At 40.7% G+C, this 21,688-nt stretch overlaps 3 protein-coding genes across 8 annotated transcripts in view; all 3 read right to left on the bottom strand.

Moving 5' to 3' along the window:
* ell (elongation factor RNA polymerase II) overlaps positions 1 to 5,012 on the bottom strand; it is a 37,986-nt gene extending 32,974 nt beyond the window's left edge. Inside the window, exon 1 of the mRNA XM_046049862.1 lies at positions 4,819 to 5,012. Within this exon, the coding sequence (XP_045905818.1) occupies positions 4,819 to 4,953 (135 nt within the window). The 5' untranslated portion in view covers positions 4,954 to 5,012. The remainder of the gene's footprint in view (positions 1 to 4,818) is intronic.
* Positions 5,013 to 5,885: 873 nt separating this feature from the next.
* fkbp8 (FKBP prolyl isomerase 8) lies at positions 5,886 to 12,918 on the bottom strand. 3 transcript variants are annotated; one of them, XM_046048562.1, is made up of 9 exons: positions 12,735 to 12,918; positions 11,838 to 12,103; positions 11,431 to 11,600; positions 11,194 to 11,282; positions 10,675 to 10,895; positions 10,204 to 10,376; positions 10,045 to 10,122; positions 8,028 to 8,171; positions 5,886 to 7,763 (listed from the first exon to the last, which is right to left on the bottom strand). In XM_046048562.1, exons 2-9 carry the CDS (start codon positions 12,073 to 12,075, stop codon positions 7,677 to 7,679), a joined length of 1,200 nt encoding a protein of 399 aa, XP_045904518.1. In that variant the 5' UTR covers positions 12,076 to 12,103; positions 12,735 to 12,918; the 3' UTR covers positions 5,886 to 7,676. The 3 variants fall into 3 exon arrangements, with proteins under 3 accessions (XP_045904518.1, XP_045904519.1, XP_045904517.1); XM_046048563.1 differs by lacking the exon at positions 12,735 to 12,918 and adding an exon at positions 12,319 to 12,458; XM_046048561.1 differs by lacking the exon at positions 12,735 to 12,918 and adding an exon at positions 12,221 to 12,371.
* Positions 12,919 to 13,809: 891 nt separating this feature from the next.
* Positions 13,810 to 21,688, bottom strand: part of ssbp4 (single stranded DNA binding protein 4) — a 105,104-nt gene continuing 97,225 nt past the window's right edge. For 3 of the 4 annotated variants that reach the window (XM_046048564.1, XM_046048565.1, XM_046048566.1), the window contains exons 9-17: positions 21,516 to 21,580; positions 20,680 to 20,725; positions 20,540 to 20,575; positions 20,347 to 20,401; positions 18,830 to 18,900; positions 18,590 to 18,668; positions 18,160 to 18,188; positions 17,960 to 18,061; positions 13,810 to 16,969 (exon numbers count right to left, since the gene is read on the bottom strand). In XM_046048564.1, coding sequence (XP_045904520.1) covers positions 16,940 to 16,969; positions 17,960 to 18,061; positions 18,160 to 18,188; positions 18,590 to 18,668; positions 18,830 to 18,900; positions 20,347 to 20,401; positions 20,540 to 20,575; positions 20,680 to 20,725; positions 21,516 to 21,580 — 513 coding nt within the window. In that variant the 3' untranslated portion in view covers positions 13,810 to 16,939. The remainder of the gene's footprint in view (positions 16,970 to 17,959; positions 18,062 to 18,159; positions 18,189 to 18,589; positions 18,669 to 18,829; positions 18,901 to 20,346; positions 20,402 to 20,539; positions 20,576 to 20,679; positions 20,726 to 21,515; positions 21,581 to 21,688) is intronic. The other variant, XM_046048567.1, reaches the window with a different exon arrangement.

Below are 21,688 nucleotides of genomic sequence, written 5' to 3'. Positions count from 1 at the left end.
AATAGCCTTAGTCATTTCCTTGCTTATGACACAGCCAGAAAAAAAAAGTGAGTCTCTGGGCTGCCAGTCGAGCAGCAGGAGCTCCAGTTCACTCTGCACTCAGACATACCAATAGAGTAACCAGCTAACGCTCATGTCCGATACAGGAAGAAGTCAATATACACTACTGCTACGTGATGACTGGTGTGGCATAACACAGAAACACAATGAGAAATGCTCAGATTTTCCCACAAGGCTGTAATACAGTAACACTGACTATCGGACAGCCCTACTGAATCAGCTTAGCATCTCATCATTTAGTTAGTTTACACTGAAACGATATCAACAAGCCTGTAAGAATTTCTTGTTCTCAAATAATGTAGACCAATATACTGACTTTACAGTGACACCACTGGATACATTTTTGTTGCTAGCTAGGGTCTGCGATTGATCAAAGCAACTGTGCTGGAACAGCCCGGTTATTAGCTTCCTTATAAAAGCAGGTGCCTGCCTGAGTTTACACATTCCCCAGTCAAACAAAAGCAAAACTGGGGTCATAAACATTATCAGCTTTGTCTAATTACATCCTTGACCACCACAACGTTTACACTGAAAGGCCTGTGTCATTCTGTAGCTCTTTCCCTTCCTTTAGTGAGTTCCCAGCTCACCCCTGCTGTTGGCTGCCAGCCCTTCTTTGAATTATGAGGAAACCGGAGGGGTTCAGCTCCCCTAAAACGTACCCGAGCCACACAGAAAGCAATGTGAATTTGGGGTGGTGGCCTGTGTGATAAAACTTAGCCCTCACTTTTTATTAATAAATGACATTTCAACTTATTTGAACCCCTACAATGATTTTTATAAGAGAAACAAACTAACTCTCTCCACCAAAGCACAGGATCTAAGATAGCCTGAACATGGACATAGTGACAGAGCATTGCACTTAGCTTCAATTTCTCAGGAGAGTCTTTTGAGCTCTTTTGCTTGTTTTTAGTTTGCATAGGGTATATTTTTCCAAATTCATGACCTAGCCTAAAATAAAAACATCAGCACAGGCAAACAAGAAGCCCAATGCTCATATTGATGTTACTCCGTTGTGTAACAAACCTGGTAGACATCAAACCACATTTTTTTTCCTCTGTAAATGGAAGATGATATCTTTTCTTAATCTGTGTTTGTGAACTTGTGGTCTGTGTTAGTTGAGACACTATATTTGCACCACTCTGTGCTCGTAATGTTGGGCTTGAATTGTTGTCTTTGAATTTCAATACGCTACCTGTAGGCCTATAAACACATACAGTATAATGTAATTAATTTAGATATGCGGCACACCTGCATGCCTGTGCATAATTACTGAGAGTCAGATGAGTTGTTTGATGTATGCTCATGTATCATCCGTGATCGTGTGAAGCTACTGTGACAGGGCTGCAAAGAAAAGCTGTTAATAGTCACGATAACAGTGTTTATCGTGTCTTATGTGTGTCTGATAAAAGGCAAAATACAATGTATTGTCATGCCAAAGGGACACCCTCTTCCCTAACAAAAAGACAAAATGTGATTGAAGCATTTGTGCCAGCTAAGTTGGAACGTCCCCAAAACGGTGCAGCACACGCTTGTATCATCCTGCTGCTCTGAACGTTCACCACAAACCGAGCACCCACTACTATACCATGCAGACATTTGATTACTCAATAGCCCTGATCTGGTCAAAATGTGAAGTAAAGTTTTTATCTCAAATAACAGGGAGAAGGTGATTCAGTGAGCAATACAGCTGAAGTGCCTAGCAAGCCCGCAAGTCTGTGCAAGAGGCAGTTCTCAACTGAGGTGCACCTTCACTGTAAAATATGATTCCAACTCACTTCTTCCTTCGTCCATGTATACACCAGCTGCACTAGTAAAAAAGCCAAACATTAAATTCCTGTTTATGATGTGCTAATCAATGTTTAAAACATGTATTCCTAACATATTGTGAAAATTAATTTGAATTTTATGTGTCTTTGTGGAGGTGCAACAATGGTGTTTAAGATGGGACAGTATTCTACTCCTCAAGGAAAGCCCTGCCAATATTAACTTCATAGAGACTAATGCAGCATTCAGACCAAACCGAATTTAATCCATGCAACGATCTCCTCGGGGAGTGTTCACACACAACACGATAACGCGAATAAACACAACTTGCCATTACTACAGCTGTATGAACCCAAAGTAAACATTTCGCTGTGATTAAATAGCAATAAACAGATCAAACTGATGCCGAAATAACTACAATATGATGCAGATTTGTTAAACATGTGAATTTATGCTTTGGCAGGTCTGTCATCAAGACAGTAGGACAACAACTTCTAAAATGTTTGTTTTCGATTGGAGTTCTGATCGATTAGGGCTATGCTAACTTGGTCACAGTAAAGTACAACGATAGCTGGAATAAAGTTACAGACATGTTTTCTGAACTCACCAGGTAGTTCAACCTCCTCGCTTTTGTTTTCTCCCAACAATGTCCAGTTTTGTCCGTTTTTTATATAAATATGAAGCAGTAGTCCAACAGAGCTAACAACACTGGAACCGGATGTGCACGGAATCGAGCTGCTGAGAAGCTCGAGTGAAGATAAATACGTTGTAATCCCAAAAACTAAAGTAGCTAGTTTAATAAAAGCAGTTTACTCCGAGCTCCGCCCGCGAGTAAACGGCGCAGTTGTCAGAGCATAACTACGGGTGTTTATTTGTCCAAAAGCTGGAGCACTCCTCTCCCAAATTTAGCAGCTCTCCGCCGGCCAGCAGAATGTCACTCTCGCTCTGCCTGGCCCTCTCCACAAAACGCTCTGAAGCCGTCGGTGAGTACGGACAATCTCAACGTTGATAGGCTCTCGCGACTCAGCATCAGGCGAATTCCTTCGCGTTGCCTTTGCGTCGCCAGCACTGCCCCCGTCGCGTCGTCCGACAGGAATTCGCGGCTCTACGCATCTTTGCATCGACTTTGTATGTAAACTCACTGCCCTTAACGCTTGCTTCGCTTTTGGTCTGAAAGCAACATGAGGCTTGAGACAATCACAGGTGTCCTGCCACCAGATGAAAAACAACAACCTATTCTAAATCACATGCATTATAAATGACAGGCAGTGGTGCTTATCCTGCATGTTTTAGTCAAAATAATGATCCAATTTACCTGACAGTAGCCCTGAAAGCTGATATAGTGAAGGTAATGTAAGGTGCATATGGTAATGTAGGATAGGTAGGGTACATTACATTTATTAATTTAAAGCAACTACAATTGACATGTCAGAGGTCGTACACCTCTGGTGCAAATAGGGGTTAAGTGTCTTGCTCAGGGACCCATTGGTGGATGTGTCAGTGGGAATTGAACCCAGGTCTCTCACACCAAAGGCATGTGTCTTTTCCACTGTTCCACCACCACCCCCCACATTATGCAGTTTTCCACTTTCAAATTTGGGATAATGGCCAAAGCGTTATAATCATCAGCAATGCGAGTTTGTTGCAGCAGTACACACATCTGTGTTTGCATGCTTCATGTTTCAGCCTAAAAAAAAAAGCAACAATTTTCTTCTGAGCATTCACATGCACTAAACAAGTTTGCGAAATTCACAACTTAAACAAATACTTCTCAATGCAAACATGTAGCAATAATGTGCACTCACCTAAATGTGAGAACGGTTTACACACAGATCCTTTAAAAATGATTTGCCAATATAACTACTGTAGCTACAATATCTTTAATATCATCAATATCTATTGAATATTTTTAATAAGCACTCTTCCTACTACTAGTCCCCCAATTAGCTGTCATAATTTATTGTTCTGGCTTATCAGCTGCAGTCCTGCTGTACACAGCCACTGAAGCAGGGGATAAGGCCCTTTTCCTCTGGCCTGCCAGGTTTTCCCTGTCAAATATTTATAGAAGCTGAAACGTTAGATGGCCATCATCTAATGTTACAGAAGAGTCCAAGCAAGCAGCACAGATCCTTTCAGAGCCCAAACTTTGAACTCAACCTCTTATTTAAAACACCTACTACTGAGAAACAAATTGTTGAATCTACTGTTTAATAACTTTGACGCACTTCTAAAAGCTGTCAAGTGAACACGAGCCTTTAGTGGCAGTGAGGGGGTTGGGAATGGAGATGGCTATCTTTCGCATGAATACTGGGTACTTTTCCAAATTATTCACCATGTTGTCATTAGATACTCAACCAGGGCAACGCTTTCCTTCAGTTAACTGGGGGGGGAAATTAGTTAGCGAGAAAACAGGGCTTACATATCCAACTTGCTGTTCCCATGATGTGTAGGCAGCTGCTGGCTAGTTTGGTTAGCAATGTTTGCCAGATTGTTTTTTTTTGACAGCTTAACAAAGTTTCTGGAAACATCTGTTCACACAACACAAGTCGCTTCAGGTTTTCAGTTAGAAAGGTTATTAGAAACACTGTGGCAAGATAGGTTAACAACAACACCCAGTTAAAAACGGTTGCGCCAACTAAAACAAACACATTTATACAATGAAATAACAGCTAGGACTCCGAGTATCCAGTAGCTCTGAGCGGTGAGCTGGATAAATGACCGAGTAACGTTACGGTGTTCAACAGTCGGTGTGGAGAGAGTCTGGGTGTAGCTAGAAACGCCGGACCGGCTACCGAACATCCAAACACCTCTCAGCCTGGCTTTTGATCGCTAAACTACACACTTATCAAGCAAAAGCCTCGGCCAGCCTGCTGTGTATGAAGGCAGCAGCAGCAGCAGATAGAGTGTGGACTGACCTCACTCCGCCTGTCACAGCCGCCCGGACAGACTTTAAACGGAAACCATATTGGCATAGTACCGAAAAGGGCCGTTTACCTTGCTGCTCTGGTAGCCTTCGAACGCCTTCAGTGCGCTGTCAGTGAGTTTAACGTGAAAGACGGAGACATTGCTACCGTTGCTCACTCTTCCACAGGACAGCCCGTAGCACTGCTCCTCCTTCAGCGCCGCCATCTTGCTACCGTTCCCACCACGCGCACGGACGCACTCTGTCGTAAACCGAGAACTCCCGTTGCTTTTCAATGAATATGACCGCCGCCGACGAAGTCACTGAGCAGTAAGGAAGCCCTATATAGTCAGTAACCTGCATAATATATAACAAAATTACATTTACACTACAGCAAACATACAGTGTAACACTTCAGACATAACACATTGATATAATAATTATAGTAGTCAGTAGCTTCTGTTCGTTATTGACTTTTACATAATTTACATTTGGACACAATACGTGAATCACACGGTTTATGTATATGATGCTATTGTTTTTTGTAATTATATGTTTTCATTATCAATGGTTGATAAATATAAATATGTATAAATGAGCATTGCACATCAGGCTACTGCGTAGGAAGAGGGAAACAATAGGTCATCTGATTACGTCAACCAAACGTCAGTGTCTGAAGAAAAAAAAGCAACTTGGGAATATCCACAAAACTTGGGAATGTCCAGCTGTAAACAAATAAAGCAGGAGAAATGCAAGAGACACAAATAAACAGATAGATACAAATATTTGTTTTATTGGAGGTCTGTCTAGACACGTCTCAATCCTTCAGTTTTATAATGCATGACTGCTGAAAAGCAAGCTGTATTCACCAGTGGACCAGGAACAGTCAGTTCAGAACTGCAAACAGGGTGCAGGGTGTCCACCAGCCAAATAACTAGTAAATGATCACACTCAATAGATTACAATTGTTTTTTTTGGCTGGTGAGTGAAGTAAATGTACCACCCATTTGCATATTTAACCAGCATTTGGCTGGCGGCTGGTGTTAATTTGGCACACTGGCTGCAAATAGTTAAAAATCAGTGAATACCTTGGTCCTGATACTTGTGAGATACACTGACGGAAACTTTGATACGATACAAAAAAAGAAACACTAAGAAATTGTTTGACAACAGACAAATTTTATTGTGATGGATATAAAATTAACAAGCAGGGAATGCCAGAAACACTTCATTAGAGTTTATGGAACCTTTGGCTCTGTAGGCCTACCATCCACAAAAAGCCACAGATTCAGCCGTGTCGCATTATGCATGTATTTAAGAAAGCAATGGTCAAAAACTGTGGAATAAATAAACACCCAAAGGAACGTGATTAATAGGAAAACAGGCAAAAAATCTAGGAGAAAAAAACCCATACACACCCAACATTGTTTTTGAAGGGTTATCCTTCAACATTTGGTCGTAATCATCAAAAATGGAGGTATAACTGACTGAAATTAGACTGCAGATGAAAACTGATCTATTTACGGATAAGTGGTCCCCTGTTCAAATGTATATTTCATGATATTTATGTTAAATATACATATGTCTTGTCTGTATTGTGATGGTTATACTGGCTATATTTATCTCCTCTTTTTACTTTATGGACGAAGGGCTTTTGGGGAGTGCTAGGCATATGGCTATATCCATGTATGTTGTACTGTCCATGGTGCCACATTTGTATGATGTGATTTGCACTGTTTGATCTCAATAAAAACAAGTTAAAAAAAAAAAATAACTGACTGATTATTCATAATCACATCACTGAAAAATTCTGTGTATCATTCTGTCTGTTGTTTAAAGGTAAAAACTGAAGAAATTTGTCAATGACCGGGGCTATATAAACCCTGCAGCATTGAACTGCAATACAAAACAAAGCCACGTATATGTATAAACCAACTTCGTGAAATTTTATTATTTTTGTTTGTTCCTGTTGACAGGGAGGTGTATATACTTTTAAATGTGGTTCAGAACACTTACAAATCAAAATAAATCGCCCATTTTACAATCAAGAAAAATTCCTTCTATCCTAACTCAAAAAGAAAGACGAAAACCTTCGAGTTCACTCAGTAGTTACTTCAACTTCACCTCTGTCCAATAAGCGTTGATTCAATTCTCTGGTACATTTTGAGGCTGCAGTTTGTTGTATATTATTTCACTACATAATGTTGTGAGGTGTTACTATATTTTCTAATGAGGTGGATACAATTTTAGGAACACCTTTCAGTATAACATAAAAACTAACTCCAGCCTCAATTCGCACAACTAAAGTAAGAGCCTAAACAGAAAGTGATTGCTGTGTTGTATTACATTGTGCAGGTGTTTCAATTTTTGTGGTCACTTCGTGTATGAGTAGAGTCTGTAAGGTACCTTGCCATCGAGTGGACCTCAAATAATACAGCATCCACATTCTACCAGTGGACATGAAACATTGTACCTTAATTAAAACAAATGGAAATCAAATATTCTTGGGTAGAAAATATTAATTTAACAGCACAATCGGACACTATAAAAGTAGAGCATAATGTAGGACCATATCACAATAGCTATTTTTAAATGGGGAAAGTATTTTTAAATAGCTCCTATCTGAATCTATAGTAAATTATGTTTAATTCTCAAATAATCAGTTTTCAACATCAACTACCAAAGACACAAACGATGGCAGCAAAAGACAACAGTGTCTGGCAACGTGACAGATACGCAGAAACCTACACAGTTTGGAAATACAGTTCCCATATGCAACTTCTGACGTTTTATTATTTGTCACATAGTTCTCAAACATAGCAGAGAAAGGAGAGTGACAGTGAAGAGGCGACTGACATTTCCACCCCCTTGGAAGGCACTGCCCAGATTAACTTCTTCTGTGTTTAAGCTCTAAACAGTGGCTTGGTCAGGCCATCACTACAGGCTTGGTTTAATTTCTAGCAGCGATCACAACGGATAATGCTACACCGCCAATGGCTACTGCAGTGGCACCGAATAGCCACTTCCAGCTGAGACCCTGGGAGGGGGGAAGATAGAGTGGATGTTAAGTAGGTTGAATATCATAAGACAGTGAAAAGCTCGAAGCAAGATATTCATCTGACTTCAAATACTGATAGATAACTCCTGCTCCTTGTTTATGATCCCTAGACAATTACATACATATCACTCCAAAGGAACTAATGAAAGTGCGTTGTGTGATGACGGACAAAGATTCAAGTTGTATTCTAACCCATGTTTAGCACTTAAAAACATTTGTTTTCTTAGCAAATGAATGTCTCACCCATGAAGACTTGGCCCGGCGTTTCTGTGTACTGCTGCTGCTACTGCTAGCGGGGTTACCCAGCATCTTCTTATACATGGCCTGCTCTGCTCCTCTTTGCTCCGAGTTCTTCTTCACCAGCTTGGAGAGCTCTGCGTGGATAGTCTGTACAGAAGGGACAAGACGAATAGGTGTTGCAGACTCCAGCTCAACACCGAAAACCCCTCTCTACTCCTTCAACCCAGCCATCCCAACATGAGGGAAACAAAGTCCTGCTACTGTATAACACCACTAAAGACTGATATCCTTGTTAATGTGTGAGGATGACAATACCCTTCCAGCAAGTGGTCACCAAGTGGTCTGGAAAGCATGCCAAATGAAATCACGAGGCATTTAAAAAGGAATATTACCAAACGTTTTTCTACAATTAAGATGGAGGGATAAAGCATTGACTTCTTGCTCAATGTTTTATTTAATACTGGAACCACTTTTTTTGCCGTTATTTGTTGTCTTACAAGATATTACAAGCTTAAATCACAAAATTAGCCTGCCATTTAGCCCACATGTCCACACAATTCCAGGCTATGGGTTGAGTTATAGTTCCAACACTGTCTCAGATCTGAGTCACTCTACCACTCTTAAAGCTGGCGAGTGACTAAGCAAACCACTGCTCTCTCAGAAAACAAAAATGTTTATGCTTTATAAATGCACTTCAGAAAGACTGATGGGAGATCCATTACACAGAGTTCACAGCAATGTTCACTTAATAGTAATTTTATATATTAGCACAGACTACATTTAAAGACAATTGTGGGAAGGGGAGAGTCAGTTTAGATTCCTACCCTGTAGATTCTTCTGTTCCTATCTAATGCTAAGAGAAAGCAGACCCGCTTACAGCACAGTGTTTGTGCAGGGCACCCTTAACGAGTTGGCACCACTATTGTGTAATCAGCTACCCACTGACTTGTCCCCAGCGCAGGGATAAAGTAGGCTAAACAAACATGTAAAATCCTGTCCTAATAGTATCTGTGTGAGTCCAAATACTGTGCTGGTGGTTTGAGGCTGTCTGAACTGGAACTGTCAAGTCTGTGTGTCACGTCAAAAAGTAAACAAACCACAGACAAATAAATCTTCCCTCATCCATTTTGGGTTGACGATAGAGGGCATGAATAGCTGACACTGGTGTAAAATATGTAGACAGCATGTCTGTCAGAGCCTGGAGAAGAGAGCAACGCGCGTCATCCTGTCACTCCATGATGCCTGCGCCTGTTTAAGACCGCCTCATTGATTATAATGGGAGCATTCTGGTATTGTCACTGAAGCACACCCACTGTTCTTGCTTTTAGAACATGAGGTTATTTGGGGAGTCTTTTAATTGTTATAGCACTGAGAGGCGAGTCCGTTTTATTATTAAAACAGCTAACCTCGCAACAGTTTAAAAAGTTTGACAGCAAAAGGGCCTGCTAGTGAATACATGCCACAACATGTGTCTTTGTAATTCATATAAGAAAAGATCCCAGCAGTCCATCTAAGATGTAATATTGCAAAATGAAACAGTACATTATATTTACACTGTGTGTGTTAGATGCCTAAAAAAAAGCCTAATTGGTGGCCAGGCCATGTCCAGTTTGACAGATTGGTGTAGGACTCAAGTGGGGGATTCTGGGCATGCGTACTGTGCTGCTGCAGATCACAGCTGATCCAAGAAGCCCACGCACTGAGCTGTGTTCTGTTATATGGCCTTGTGTAGCCAAAGAATCACATATACCTGACTGTATAAGCAGGAAAACAGGAATAGTGGCTAAGTATTAGATATGGCTGGGGTGCAGGGCAAACCTATTTACAGCGACATCATAAAAACAGATCCCCTGAAATGATGAATCAGCAGTCCACCTGACCTTCGTACAAACCTGGTACAAACTAAGTGATTTGATATTTTACCCTATGGCACCATCTACTGGCCATAAGAAAGAAGTGCCATTTAAACAGACACAAAGCTGTGTTCTACCAGAAATTAATGTGAAGAGGCCAAAAGTACCTTGTTGCTTGGCTCCAACTTCAGTGCCTTCCTCAAAGTTTGAATGGCTTCTGTGTATTCACCTTGCAAGGCTAGTACCTTGAGTGAAAAAACATACGTTTAATAGCACAATCTATCACAGACTAACAGAGAAATTGAAAGAACACGAGCCACGTATACCTTGCCCATGCGGAAAAGTGCTTTTATGTTGTCTGGCTGGTGAGCCAGTGCTGAAACGCAGGATTTAAGTGCGGCATCGTAGTGGTCCAGTTTAAGCTGAGAAGCAGCCATGTTGTTTAAACACTTCACTTTTACATCCATCAGCTCATCCTCCTCCTCAGGACTAATGTCAACTGCAGAAAAATAAAACAACAAAGTTTACAACCAATAAAAAAGGTAACAAGAACAGAATCTTAAAATAAAATAATTATAACATCCATCAGTGCATCATTAAAATAATCACCATCACAAGGCAGGCCACAAGTGAGATTTTTTCAACCATGCAAGACATGTCGGGGAGAAGGCCCCTCTTGCTTTGGTAGTTCATCTTAAACTGTGCCATGCTACCCCACCTGTTAGGTACCCCGTAAACCCAATGCTACTGAAAGAAAACCACCACTGTTCGTTTTGACTCTCTGACCTGCAACTCACCTTTAGAACTAGACTCTGCTATCTGCAGAGCTATGCTGTATGAGTTAACAGCGAAAGCGTAGTCCCCACGCTGATAATGAACGTTGCCTCGCTCTCTCTTATGGCTGGCCAGGGCAATCTTTTCTGCAGGGGGCAGCAGTTCCACGTCTGGGGCATCCGTAGCTTCCAGCAGTTCCACTTCTAGTGACAGCCCAGCATTGGGGGGAACCTCAGGTTCAAGACTGGAAATATGAAGAAAAAAAAATAAAAATACACAGTCCAGTAAAGGAGTTCAGGAAATAACTAGATTACACAAGTAATACCCCAATGAAAGTGTGCATGACAGAAGGGTTTAGAACATCCAAGAAGCCAAGAACAAGTAAAGCTATGCAGTTTTGTTCCAATTAAAGACTGAGTTTATATCTGTTTATGAATTAAAAAAAATTTAAAAGTTTAAAATTGCAGCTGTTCTATGATTGTAATATTTTTGTTTACATGAAAACTGCACCTTTAGCAGTTACATTAAAACATTGTCCTTACCTCCCCCGGGCACCATATGCATATTTTGCACCAGTCTGGATGAGGGCCTTCTCTCCCATTTCCATGAGCTGGACTGTGAGATCCAGAGCCTGAAAGCAAACAATCTCATTGCAGTAAGATACCAATATGTACAACGTAACACTAACTACTGCTGTTAGTAGCACAAACCAAGTCATGCATAACTTAAAATAATCTCTACACAGTCTTTCCCATTTGAGAAGTGTCTCAAATCGTTACCTGGAAGACATCCCCATCTCCAAGAGTGAAAGAGAGGTTGGGCTGCTCTTCTACAAGCGTCCCGTCCTTCGTGTATGTTTTAAGATTAATCTTTACATTCTGTCCTTTCTGTGGCCGACTGTCCCGCCCTTGCCCTGCTTCCAGAACTTTTTTCTTCAGTTGGTCATTACCTGGAGACAAAGAGAGAAATTCAGTCAATGACTGTGGAGCAACCACAAATCAGAAAGCTTGCTCAAGGGTATCACAACACCTTGGAGAGTGTGTGGATTTGATCAGAGCACCTTCCTAATAATAATAAATAAATAAAATAAATAAATAATATTAACTTATAAAGCTACTGCTACACCCTCTACAGGAATGCATTGTGCTCCAGTCTGACATGTCACCAGGGTGCTTTTGTTACATACCTAATACATCCAGCCATTCTTCCACTGGACCTACAAGGTCTGGATCTGTGTCTGCAATTTTCTTTTCAGACTCATCTGTGTTTTTCCCCTTCCCACCTCCAGCATCTTCCAGAGGAGGGGGTTCGTCGTCAATGTCTTCTTCATCTAAAACCTCAAAGTCCTCCCCACTGTCCAGCAATGAGGTCCGTCCATTCTTCTTTCCTGATGGTGCACTGTAACGGCTATCAGGGGCGTCCATAGTCTTCTGTTTTTCAGTTATTAGTACTCTGGGAAAGAAGGTGTACAACTTTAATAATGCAACCCTATAACCTTCTTTAACTGTTTATCCCAAAGAAGGAGTCAAAATTAAAATCTAAATCACTGTCATATATCACATCAGTGACCTTATAACCTCTACAATAAACACGGCTCCCATCCAAAACCACCCAGGACCGAGCTACGACAGGATATTAAAACATTAGCCAAGATAGCCACAACTTTCCAGAAGGACGGAGGTCTGAGGCTCTGCAGTTTGCACCCTTCTGGAAGTTTCGGCACAAGTTGTCCTGCTATGGAAAGCGGATTGTTTGACGCACGTGTTTACACATCCATTTCTAACGCCTTAAGACGTTTGGATCATGCTATTGGTTGGCGTAAACATGTCCACATTCCCGCATCCACTTTCAAGCGGCTGGCAGGCTACTGCTAACAGACGTTAGCCTTTAGCAGACTAGCATGTTAGCAGTTAGCTGTAATCTCGTTGGGTATCTAGGCCAGCTAGCTAATGTTTGAGAACATAAAATGGCTGATTTTATCTTGTCTTTCAACGAACCGCTGCTTATATCAACTCCCGAGAGAGTGAGTCAGTCAGAGTGTCATATGTGATAAACCCATTTATCAAAATAAACGGAACCTTACCATCTAACAGTATCTATGCAGATGCTTGTTTTGGTCCTGGGCAATCTCCTCTCCACTGTACAGTGTTGAAGTTAGTTTTCTGTTGGAGAACGGCAGCCCGGTTCGACCAGAATGTGTTGCTGATTGTACAACATCAAACTGACTTCGTCGCGGTCTCCAGCTCATCCCAACAAGCTGCTTCCGGTTAACCTTGAGCTCCTGTGCGTCTATTGGACCTTTTCCTGCATATTAATGTTTGACCTCATAGGCATCCCCGAGGACAGCACTTTTAATATCGAAAAGTCGAAAAGTTAGTCCACCTGTATTCTGTCATCTTCTAGCTAAAGAAGGTAAGTAGCCTGCATAAACTGTTATTTGCATGATTATGACTTTATCTGCTGAAGATTCATTGGGGTAAATGCTTCAGAAATAGTACCAATATATAACTGTATCTTGCCTAAGGTAATTTAGAAGCACCTATAGGTAGAAACAGCCAAATGAAAAGCATTCACCTGATATTATCTCCCAAAAAGTGCATTATTGCCAATTATTTAGTTCCTGAATGTACACAGCAGGATTTATAGTTAATGCTAGGAGCTGTGATAAGACTAGATCGTGAAGTGTGGTTTTAACCCACACCAAAACCGGTAAAACCAGTTGCAAACATTAAAAATGTATATTTTTGAAATGTTTCATAGCCTATATGAATGTTTGTGCACAGGAAGGGTGAAAAACCAATGCTTATGATAGAGCAGTATTAACTTAAAACAGGGCACTAATCCTTTTAACCATTTAGGTGCAGGAAGGCTTTTAAAGTTATCCCTTACCCTCCACGTCTTTACCAGAACCTGTCATTTAAATATCATGCAGGTATATGACATACCAAGTTATCAATTTTGAAAATAATGCGTCCATTGGAAAGTAGTTATGTCAGAAATTGACTTGATTTAGAAAAAAGGCATACACACACACACACACATATATATATATATATATATATATATGTGTGTGTGTGTATAAGTTATCTTTGTGTACTGCATAAGATTGGGGTTGAAAGCTAAACGAGAGCTCACAGGAAGAGATTCAAACAACAAGGAAAAATCAAATGACATTTATTATTGATGCATTGTTTCTTTTTAGATAAGCAAATTATCTGTTTTTCTTTCAGTCTAAAGAAACTTTACAATATAAAGAAACATACAAAGAACATCTTTATTACCTACACAAGACACCTAAGTCCCTAAGACAAGTTTCTTAACTACCCTACCATGTAAATACAAAGCAAACCCAAGAGACAGACTGCTTCATATTGAATACTGCCGTGTCATCAGAAAGGACCATGAACGGTACAGGAGAATCATTCATATCCCCTCCCTTTAATCCCCATCCCTCACCACATACCCACCCCACCTGACCAGCAAATCTTCCTAATGGTACAGTATTATACATCACAATAGAAGTACAGCGATGGCCAACAATCGATATACACAGAGGACTGAGAGAGGATCAGTGAGAGAGCTTCAGTCTATACAACGCTATAACAGGAGCGCATAGCAAAGGACACAGTTAATGTTTGATCTATTCTTAATTTAAAATGAGGTTTTCTTAAGTATTTTTACCTTTTTAAAAGTTTTCATGAATTGATAAAAATCCTTCATATTAAAAACTGCAATAAGAGGTCACGTTTTTTTTCGTGAGAAGATGCCCTTTGAAAAAAGTATTCAAATGATTATTCAAAGCCAATAGTAACATTTAACTGAAACATAAGGAGACAAGGGCAGAGCGAGGACGCCACAGCTTGTTTGCTTCTCTCTGTCCTGTCCTCTCTCTGTCCTATCCTCCCCACCATACAAGCATACAGTCTGCATTTATTGTGTTACTGTATTCTATACATTTTAATGGAAATTTAGCCACATGAGCCAAATAGTCAGCGCATCCATTCTCTATGAAAAACATGGACAGTTTTATTTATAATTTACTTTCAGCTGTATTCATTGGTAGTGACTGACATATCAAAACATGTCAATGATATCAAAATGCATTATACAGTATTTACAAAAAAGGAAATTAAAGAGGGGTAGGGGTGGATGTGGGAGTGGGGGTGAGGGATGGGATTTGGAGGAAAGAAGGGAGGTGTGTGTCAGTACACTGAAGGAACACTGGGAAGAGTGTTTCCCAGGCCACCGATAGCCAATTGCTGGAGATGTCCCTGTTGAACTCTGGGTACAATCTGTTCACATTGATATCAGAAAATTGTTAAGTACATCACCGTCACCCATAGAGGCTACAATGGTTGTTTAGTTATTGTTGGTCTGAACACAGCCAGGACGTAAGTGCTGCAGTGTGATGCCATAAGAAATCACTTATCCCTTTGAAACAGTGACAGAGAGCTGATCAGGCCAAGAGTACATAACATACAGAAAGAAACAAATTAAATAGCGAGATATGTAACTATGCTTTTCTTTGTGTGCAGATTCTATGGGCTTTTTTTTCAGTTGATTATATTTAAAATAAAAACAATCTGCTGAAAACAATCCACAAAAAAAAAAAAAGGAAATATATCCATTTAAAAAGTATCCCATTATTGTTCCTCTTCTTTAGACCCATGTGGCTGTACAGTCTGTTAACCCCAAGGTGCATCATTCTGCTCCCATCACCCACGCTGCTACAGCTTCCCAAATCTCTGGCTCCATTATCCTGTAAATACGGGACTTGCTGAGGGAACCTGTCGATGGGAGCTCCAAGGAGACGGTTATTTTAGCCCATCTTGTCTGGGTTAAGAAAGTGGATTGTGAAGGATCTGTGAGTTCAACCCAAACTCACAGCGAGAAAGCGGGCCTCACAAGTATATCTGAAGTCCCACAGTATCTCCTAGTCCAAAAGGAGACATTGACGAGAGACCAGAATGAATCCTGGGATGAAAACAGTGCCACTTGGGAGTCCACAGTGAGGTTGAAATCAAACAAAGTGATGAAGGGGAAGGAACCACATTTCAGGATTCACAGACAGCTTGTAAATAACAGATAATAAAACAACCACAATACAAGCTAAATATGTTGTATTTACAGACAAGACCAAATTCATAGAAGAGATGTTCTCTCGCTCGGTCTATTACTGAATAAGAACTGGCACCTGTCCTGACAATCATCTCAGGATTTCATCTGAGCCGTTCCCGCGCAGTATAAACCTAGAAAACTGTGAGAAGGGATGCTTATTAAGACAAGATACGATCATTCAGACACTTTGTACCAGAAAGCCTCTGTTTTAACTGTATGGATAGTTTTAGACGCTAACACCTCAGTTCAAACTACTTCATTCGGTAAAGACAATCAATTATTCCGATCACACTTACTTTGAAGGTTTATGTAAATGATGCTACAAACATTTAGAAGGCAATGACTCAAGCTACAAGTTCAGAGGAAGTTTAAAGGAGAGGTATGTGAAGTGAGACTGACAAACAAAAACAAACATCAAATAAGCTAAAATCATGTAAACAGAAAATCATTGTGCATTTTTCCAAGTGTGTGCTTATTCTGTCATTGTTGATGCTGCTGCTGAGATAAAATGTGCCCTTTACAGGAAATCATTAGTAGAATAATATCAATTATGAAAATTATAACAATAATATCACCATCAACAACAAAAAAATACAAACATTTAATGAAACCATTCTTGCCTAAAATAACATTATCAGTTCATCTTTTTTTGTCTTTTCTTTTTTTAAATCATTCTCCCACAGTAGCAGAGTTTCTGAATGAGAGTTTTCAGCCCCTGTCAGTCAACAACTGCATGCCCACATAAGTTATGATCAGCATGATATAATGGAGTGGTGGTTGATGCAGAGGGGCATCTTGATTGGACTTGAATGCCACCCATGAGGGCAGGTTTTGGGTTTGGGGGAGACAGGCTTGGAGCAGTTTCTGGCTCTTACTGTCCTAGGGCCCATGTTCAGGCCCGGCAGGCGAGAAGAAGTGAAGAAGAGACTCTTCCTGTTGCTTGGAGGCCTTTTCATGTTCTTACACCCATTTTACAGGCGTTGAGGGGAGTCCTGCTTTCCAGGGGCATCCCCAGGGGCTGTGTGGCACAGCACACCGTCCACGAGGAGGAGGAGGTAGGAAGGGAGGAGGGTAATGCAAGACGCACCAGGGTGGATGGGACAGGGAGTTGGGATAAGGGAAGATGAAAAAGAAATAAAATAAAATAAAAGATAAAATAAAATAAAAAAATCACACACTCATCGTCATGTTGGGTGAATACTGTAAAGAGAGAAAAGGGGGGGGGAGATAAGCCAAAACTATATTAAACTTCTTACACTACCCAGTTCAAGATGAAAGCAAAACAACTAACTAAACTAAATGCCATGTACACCGGCCTTTTGCAGCATACATTACAAATGACAGTTAACTTTTGGTAATTTACTTTCTATGTCAGTAAACCAGAAGCAAGCAAAGCAGAGTCCAGCCCAAGGAGAAAATGTTAAGGGATTTCAGATCACAGTGAAGATACTGTACATTAACCACTATATGACAATCTCTCCATGCTTTAGAGAAAGCATATTATGTGGTGCTTTTCCATGCACGCATTTGTGCATGCTATGTTTGTGTGTGTGGGGTAAAGCTGGGGAAACTGGGCACAATATTTGGGACAACATAAAGGACCAGTTATCAGCTCAATTTAGCCCAAGCACTGGTTTCAAGGTCATGGAGATTTTTTGGTAGTGTATGCTAAACGAAGCAGGGGCCGGTCTCGTCTGTATGTTAGGCCAGTCTTAATTTAGTTGTTTGATTAGTCTAATGCAAGCTAGATAGTTTCTCAAAAATAAAGGCTGGCTTACTATAAAACTTCAATTAATAGCCCAGGCTTTTATTTGCTTCAATCACCGACCTCAACCTGCCTACATTTGGGACAGACATCTATATGGGACAGGCCTTTCATGCCTTTCGCACAAAACTCTCGCTCAGCAAAGATGGGAAATCGGCTACGATCAAATTGTTTATTTTAACCAGTTTCAATATCACTGGTATAACAATTTGGCTTTTTATATATCTCTTGTTTACCATGACAGTAAATCTGAACTGTTTCTGTAAAACAAACTAAACGGTTGAATTGTTGAGAATCTAACCGATCTAACGATGTGTAGCATGTCCATATTGACAAAAGTTTAAACATTGATATTGGTATTGATTTTATATAGTCTTTTAGTTTGTTCCCAGCTTAATAGTTATGTTGGCTCCTTTGTTACTTACACTTTCACTTTGGAATGGGTTTAAAAAGTTGCCTGCCATCTCGCCGTCATCCCGCGGAGTGCCGGGAGGATTGTTCATGCCTGCCATGTTGTTGGGAGAATTCTTCAACACAGATGAAAAGAACCAATAAGAATACAGAACTCCTCACTGACAGACAAAGAGACACACAGATAGATAGACAGATAGTCTGTCACTCTTACCTTTGGCAACCCATCCATGTCACCAGAGCCTGTGATCAGAAATGGAAAAAGGAGAAACTGTTATAATCATGAGGTGACTGCTAACTGATCCATAGCGTCCTGCCGCTAATTCAACATCAGTTCAGGATTTCCAGTGCAAGTAGAAACAGCCTGCCCTCTCACATGTAATGGCCTTTAATGAAGCTATTTGTTTCAGATACAGATGAGCACCAACTCAGTGATCATGTCTAACTCATCTACAGGATCAATTGACCTACTCACTGCCCCACTAATCTGTTTTTAGCTTTGTTCAATACCAGGAGGAGGGAAAACACTTCCTCTACAAGCCATGAGAGGGCAGAGTCCTACTTCTGAATGCCTTGGTTCATAGAAAGTAACAGGTTTCACTCAATACAATCAGGAGCTGAGCAATCACTCTTTGGCTACTCACCTAGTGATCCGTTCATATGATGCTGCTCCATAGCACCCATTCCACCCATGGGTCCATCGGGACCCGGTCCCATTGGGAACTAAAGAAAAATAGCAGTAAAATGTCATTCATCTTGCTCTCTACATGCTTGGGTTAGCCTGGCAGAGTATGCAGAAAAATAAGAAATAAATCTTGGGTGAAATGATGAAACAATAAAGCTATTTATTGTGATTCAAAATTGAACCAACTGACATTACTTACATTAGGTCTATTTCCACCAGGGCCAATGGGGTTCATCATTGTGTAGATGTTTTCACTTGAGTTTGTTGAATCTATGAATAAAGAGCAGATGGATGTTTGAATTCAGAATACTGTAAAACACTTCCTCCTAGACTCACAAATACTTGTGGGTAAGCCCTAATACTGTTACCTCTGCCTATTTTCATAACCAATATCCAGTTGATCTTGAAAATGTCCAAAGATAAGGGGGATTTGGAGTATGGAATGGAGTAATGAATGGAAAATAACAAGCTAGGCTGCACAGAAATGTCTGGATTAGCACTGTCTTTCACTGTATTTGACATCGCTTCACTTTAATTTAGCCATTTGTACAATACATTCACTTACAGCCCAGACATTTTCTTATTCCTGCAGTACAGGACAAAAGACTACCTGTATGTTAACTTTAAGTGCCAATACATAATGTCAGTAAATCTGTCTGTCAATCAATCCACAAGCCGCTCTCCGCAATGTGCAATAAAAGAAACCCATTATCTCTTATTCCTACAATCAAGAGATTTGACCATGTTTTTATACGGACACCTTGGCAACTTAGCAACAACCGGTACATGCTGTCCTCATGTGTCTGTCTGTCCTGAAAAGATTTAGAAGGATGAGGTGACCTTGATCTGACATTGCAGGCAGAAAGTTCTGAGTTTTAGACTAAGAAGAGCAGGAAAAAAACAACAATAACAATTAAAAGACAGGGGAGGAGATGGATACATTATATGTGCAAAGTGGTGGAGAGATCTTGCCTGTTAGTGTCCCTGAATCTAGCTTGTGTTGTCGTGACTGGAAGAGGGGGGGCAATACCGAGTGGGAGGTGTGCATTTTTGTGTGTGTGTGTGTGTGTGTGTGTGTGTGTGTGTGTGTGTGTGTGTGCGCGTGCGTACGTGCATACAGTCTTGGCGACTGCAGTGGAAATATACTTTCCCTCCCGGTGTACGTGTGAGCAGGAGTGTTTTGTGCAAAAGGTTGCCCCGGCAACGTATCACAATAGAGGTACGTATATAAATAATAAATAGTGGCCACAAAAAGAAGCTCTCCACAGGCCAGCAGAAACAGAACATCTACAGGATACCAGCAGAGACACTAGATTGACGGACCAAAGCTGAGATGGATCATTTGATTGCAGCCTGACATGTCTAGGCTTCCCTTTTACACAACTGTCTCCACAATGAGAAAACACAACTAACAACACTAGAATATTTTCCTGAATGTGCCAAAAATGGAAAATGCTCACAACAAATGTGATACCCAACAAAAATCTTTCGTCACGCATGTGGCATATAAAATACCAAATTAGCCTCAATACAATATTTCAACATTTTCAATGTTTTACATGCAAAATTATGAAGTATTTACAATCCTATCACTCTCTCCCAATGAGAGATGTGTATCTGACAGAGAACAGATATGATGTTCGAAGACAGAGCCCTTGTTCAGTGAACACTGGATAAAAGCAGAAATCAGAAGGGAAACTAAAGTGTATAACTCACCTCCGGGGCTAGGCATGATAGGAGTTCCTGGTGGGCCGCCTCCCCCTGGAGGGCCCTGGGGGGGTGAAGAAGCGAGTGAAAAAGAGAAATGAGCACTGAGTGCATCTAGATGGCAGCGCGCCTTTTAGATATCACTGCATGACAGGTAATTTATGGCCCGTGGTCGAACACGAGTCCATGACGGGACACTTACCACATAGTTGCCTGGAGATGAAGATGAATAAGCTATCTGCAGAGAGAGAATAGACCCGGGGTGAAACAAAACATGAGACACAGTTATTGTAAACACAATCAGTCATGTAGGAGATAAAGATGCAAGAGAATGTGACTTACTGAGTTGGTGTTGGGGTTCGGCCATGGACCTCTTCCACCAGGACCCCTGGGGAAGCAAACAGAGAGAAAGATTAAGATATTTAATTAAAGATTTCTAGCACACAACCATGTTTCATGCATCACAGGAGATGGTTTCTAATTAGTGATTTCTTAAACTCATAAACACAGTCTACTAGTTGATATAAACAGATAATCCAGAGGTGAATTTACATGATAAACTGTACATTTTAAGGGTGGTTGCACAGCACTATGCAGCAATCTAGAAGACACACACTCACAAACATCCTAATGCAGTAATTCTTTCTTATAAGATAATCGGTCAATAAAGAGTTTTGTCAGTAAACCAGGATAGTTTTTGCATTGTGATATAGTCTAATTTCAAAGACATGAGTCAGTCAATTTATTTTCTTGGGGTTTTATTAAAAGAAAGGTAAGATTTCCAAAACCTCTTGGTGAAAGCTGAAATGTCCTTTTCTCAACTACGTTATGCTGAGATCTGGGGACAAATTAGTCCAAAAGGGCTGAAACAACAGCAGTATTTGGAGGAGAGAGCAAAAGCAAGTGCTGCAACTATTATCCAATCGATCCCTTGTACATTTTGATTTTGCAAACCAAGTTCCATGCTCACTGTAGTGGTGCGTACACCGTGCATTTAGTTATGCAGAGTCCCACATCTCAGCAACTGACTCAGTGAGAAAAATGTTCTCATAACCACTACAAACAACAGTAAAAACAACAAAGATAAGACTTGGGTAGTAAAAGAAAATGAATATCCCTCTACATCAGGCTTTTCCTTGGCAGCAGAATTCACAAACATTTCATTTCAATTTACTAACATGTTCATGCCCGGCATCCCTGGCCCCATGGAGTTTGGAGGAGGCCTCATCCCTCCGCCGTAGTTCTGCACAAAGAGAGGAGGGCACAGTAAGCGTGGCGTCTCACACCTGCTCTGTCTAAAGGTTTGAATCTTAATGAAGGTCAGCGACGATCATGTCTCCCACTAACTAGT

Source organism: Micropterus dolomieu, linkage group LG05 (assembly GCF_021292245.1).
Source record: "Micropterus dolomieu isolate WLL.071019.BEF.003 ecotype Adirondacks linkage group LG05, ASM2129224v1, whole genome shotgun sequence".
NCBI classification, from domain to species: domain Eukaryota; kingdom Metazoa; phylum Chordata; class Actinopteri; order Centrarchiformes; family Centrarchidae; genus Micropterus; species Micropterus dolomieu.
The sequence above is the reverse complement of the archived record's forward strand: the minus strand, read 5'-3'. Positions and strand labels throughout refer to the sequence as shown.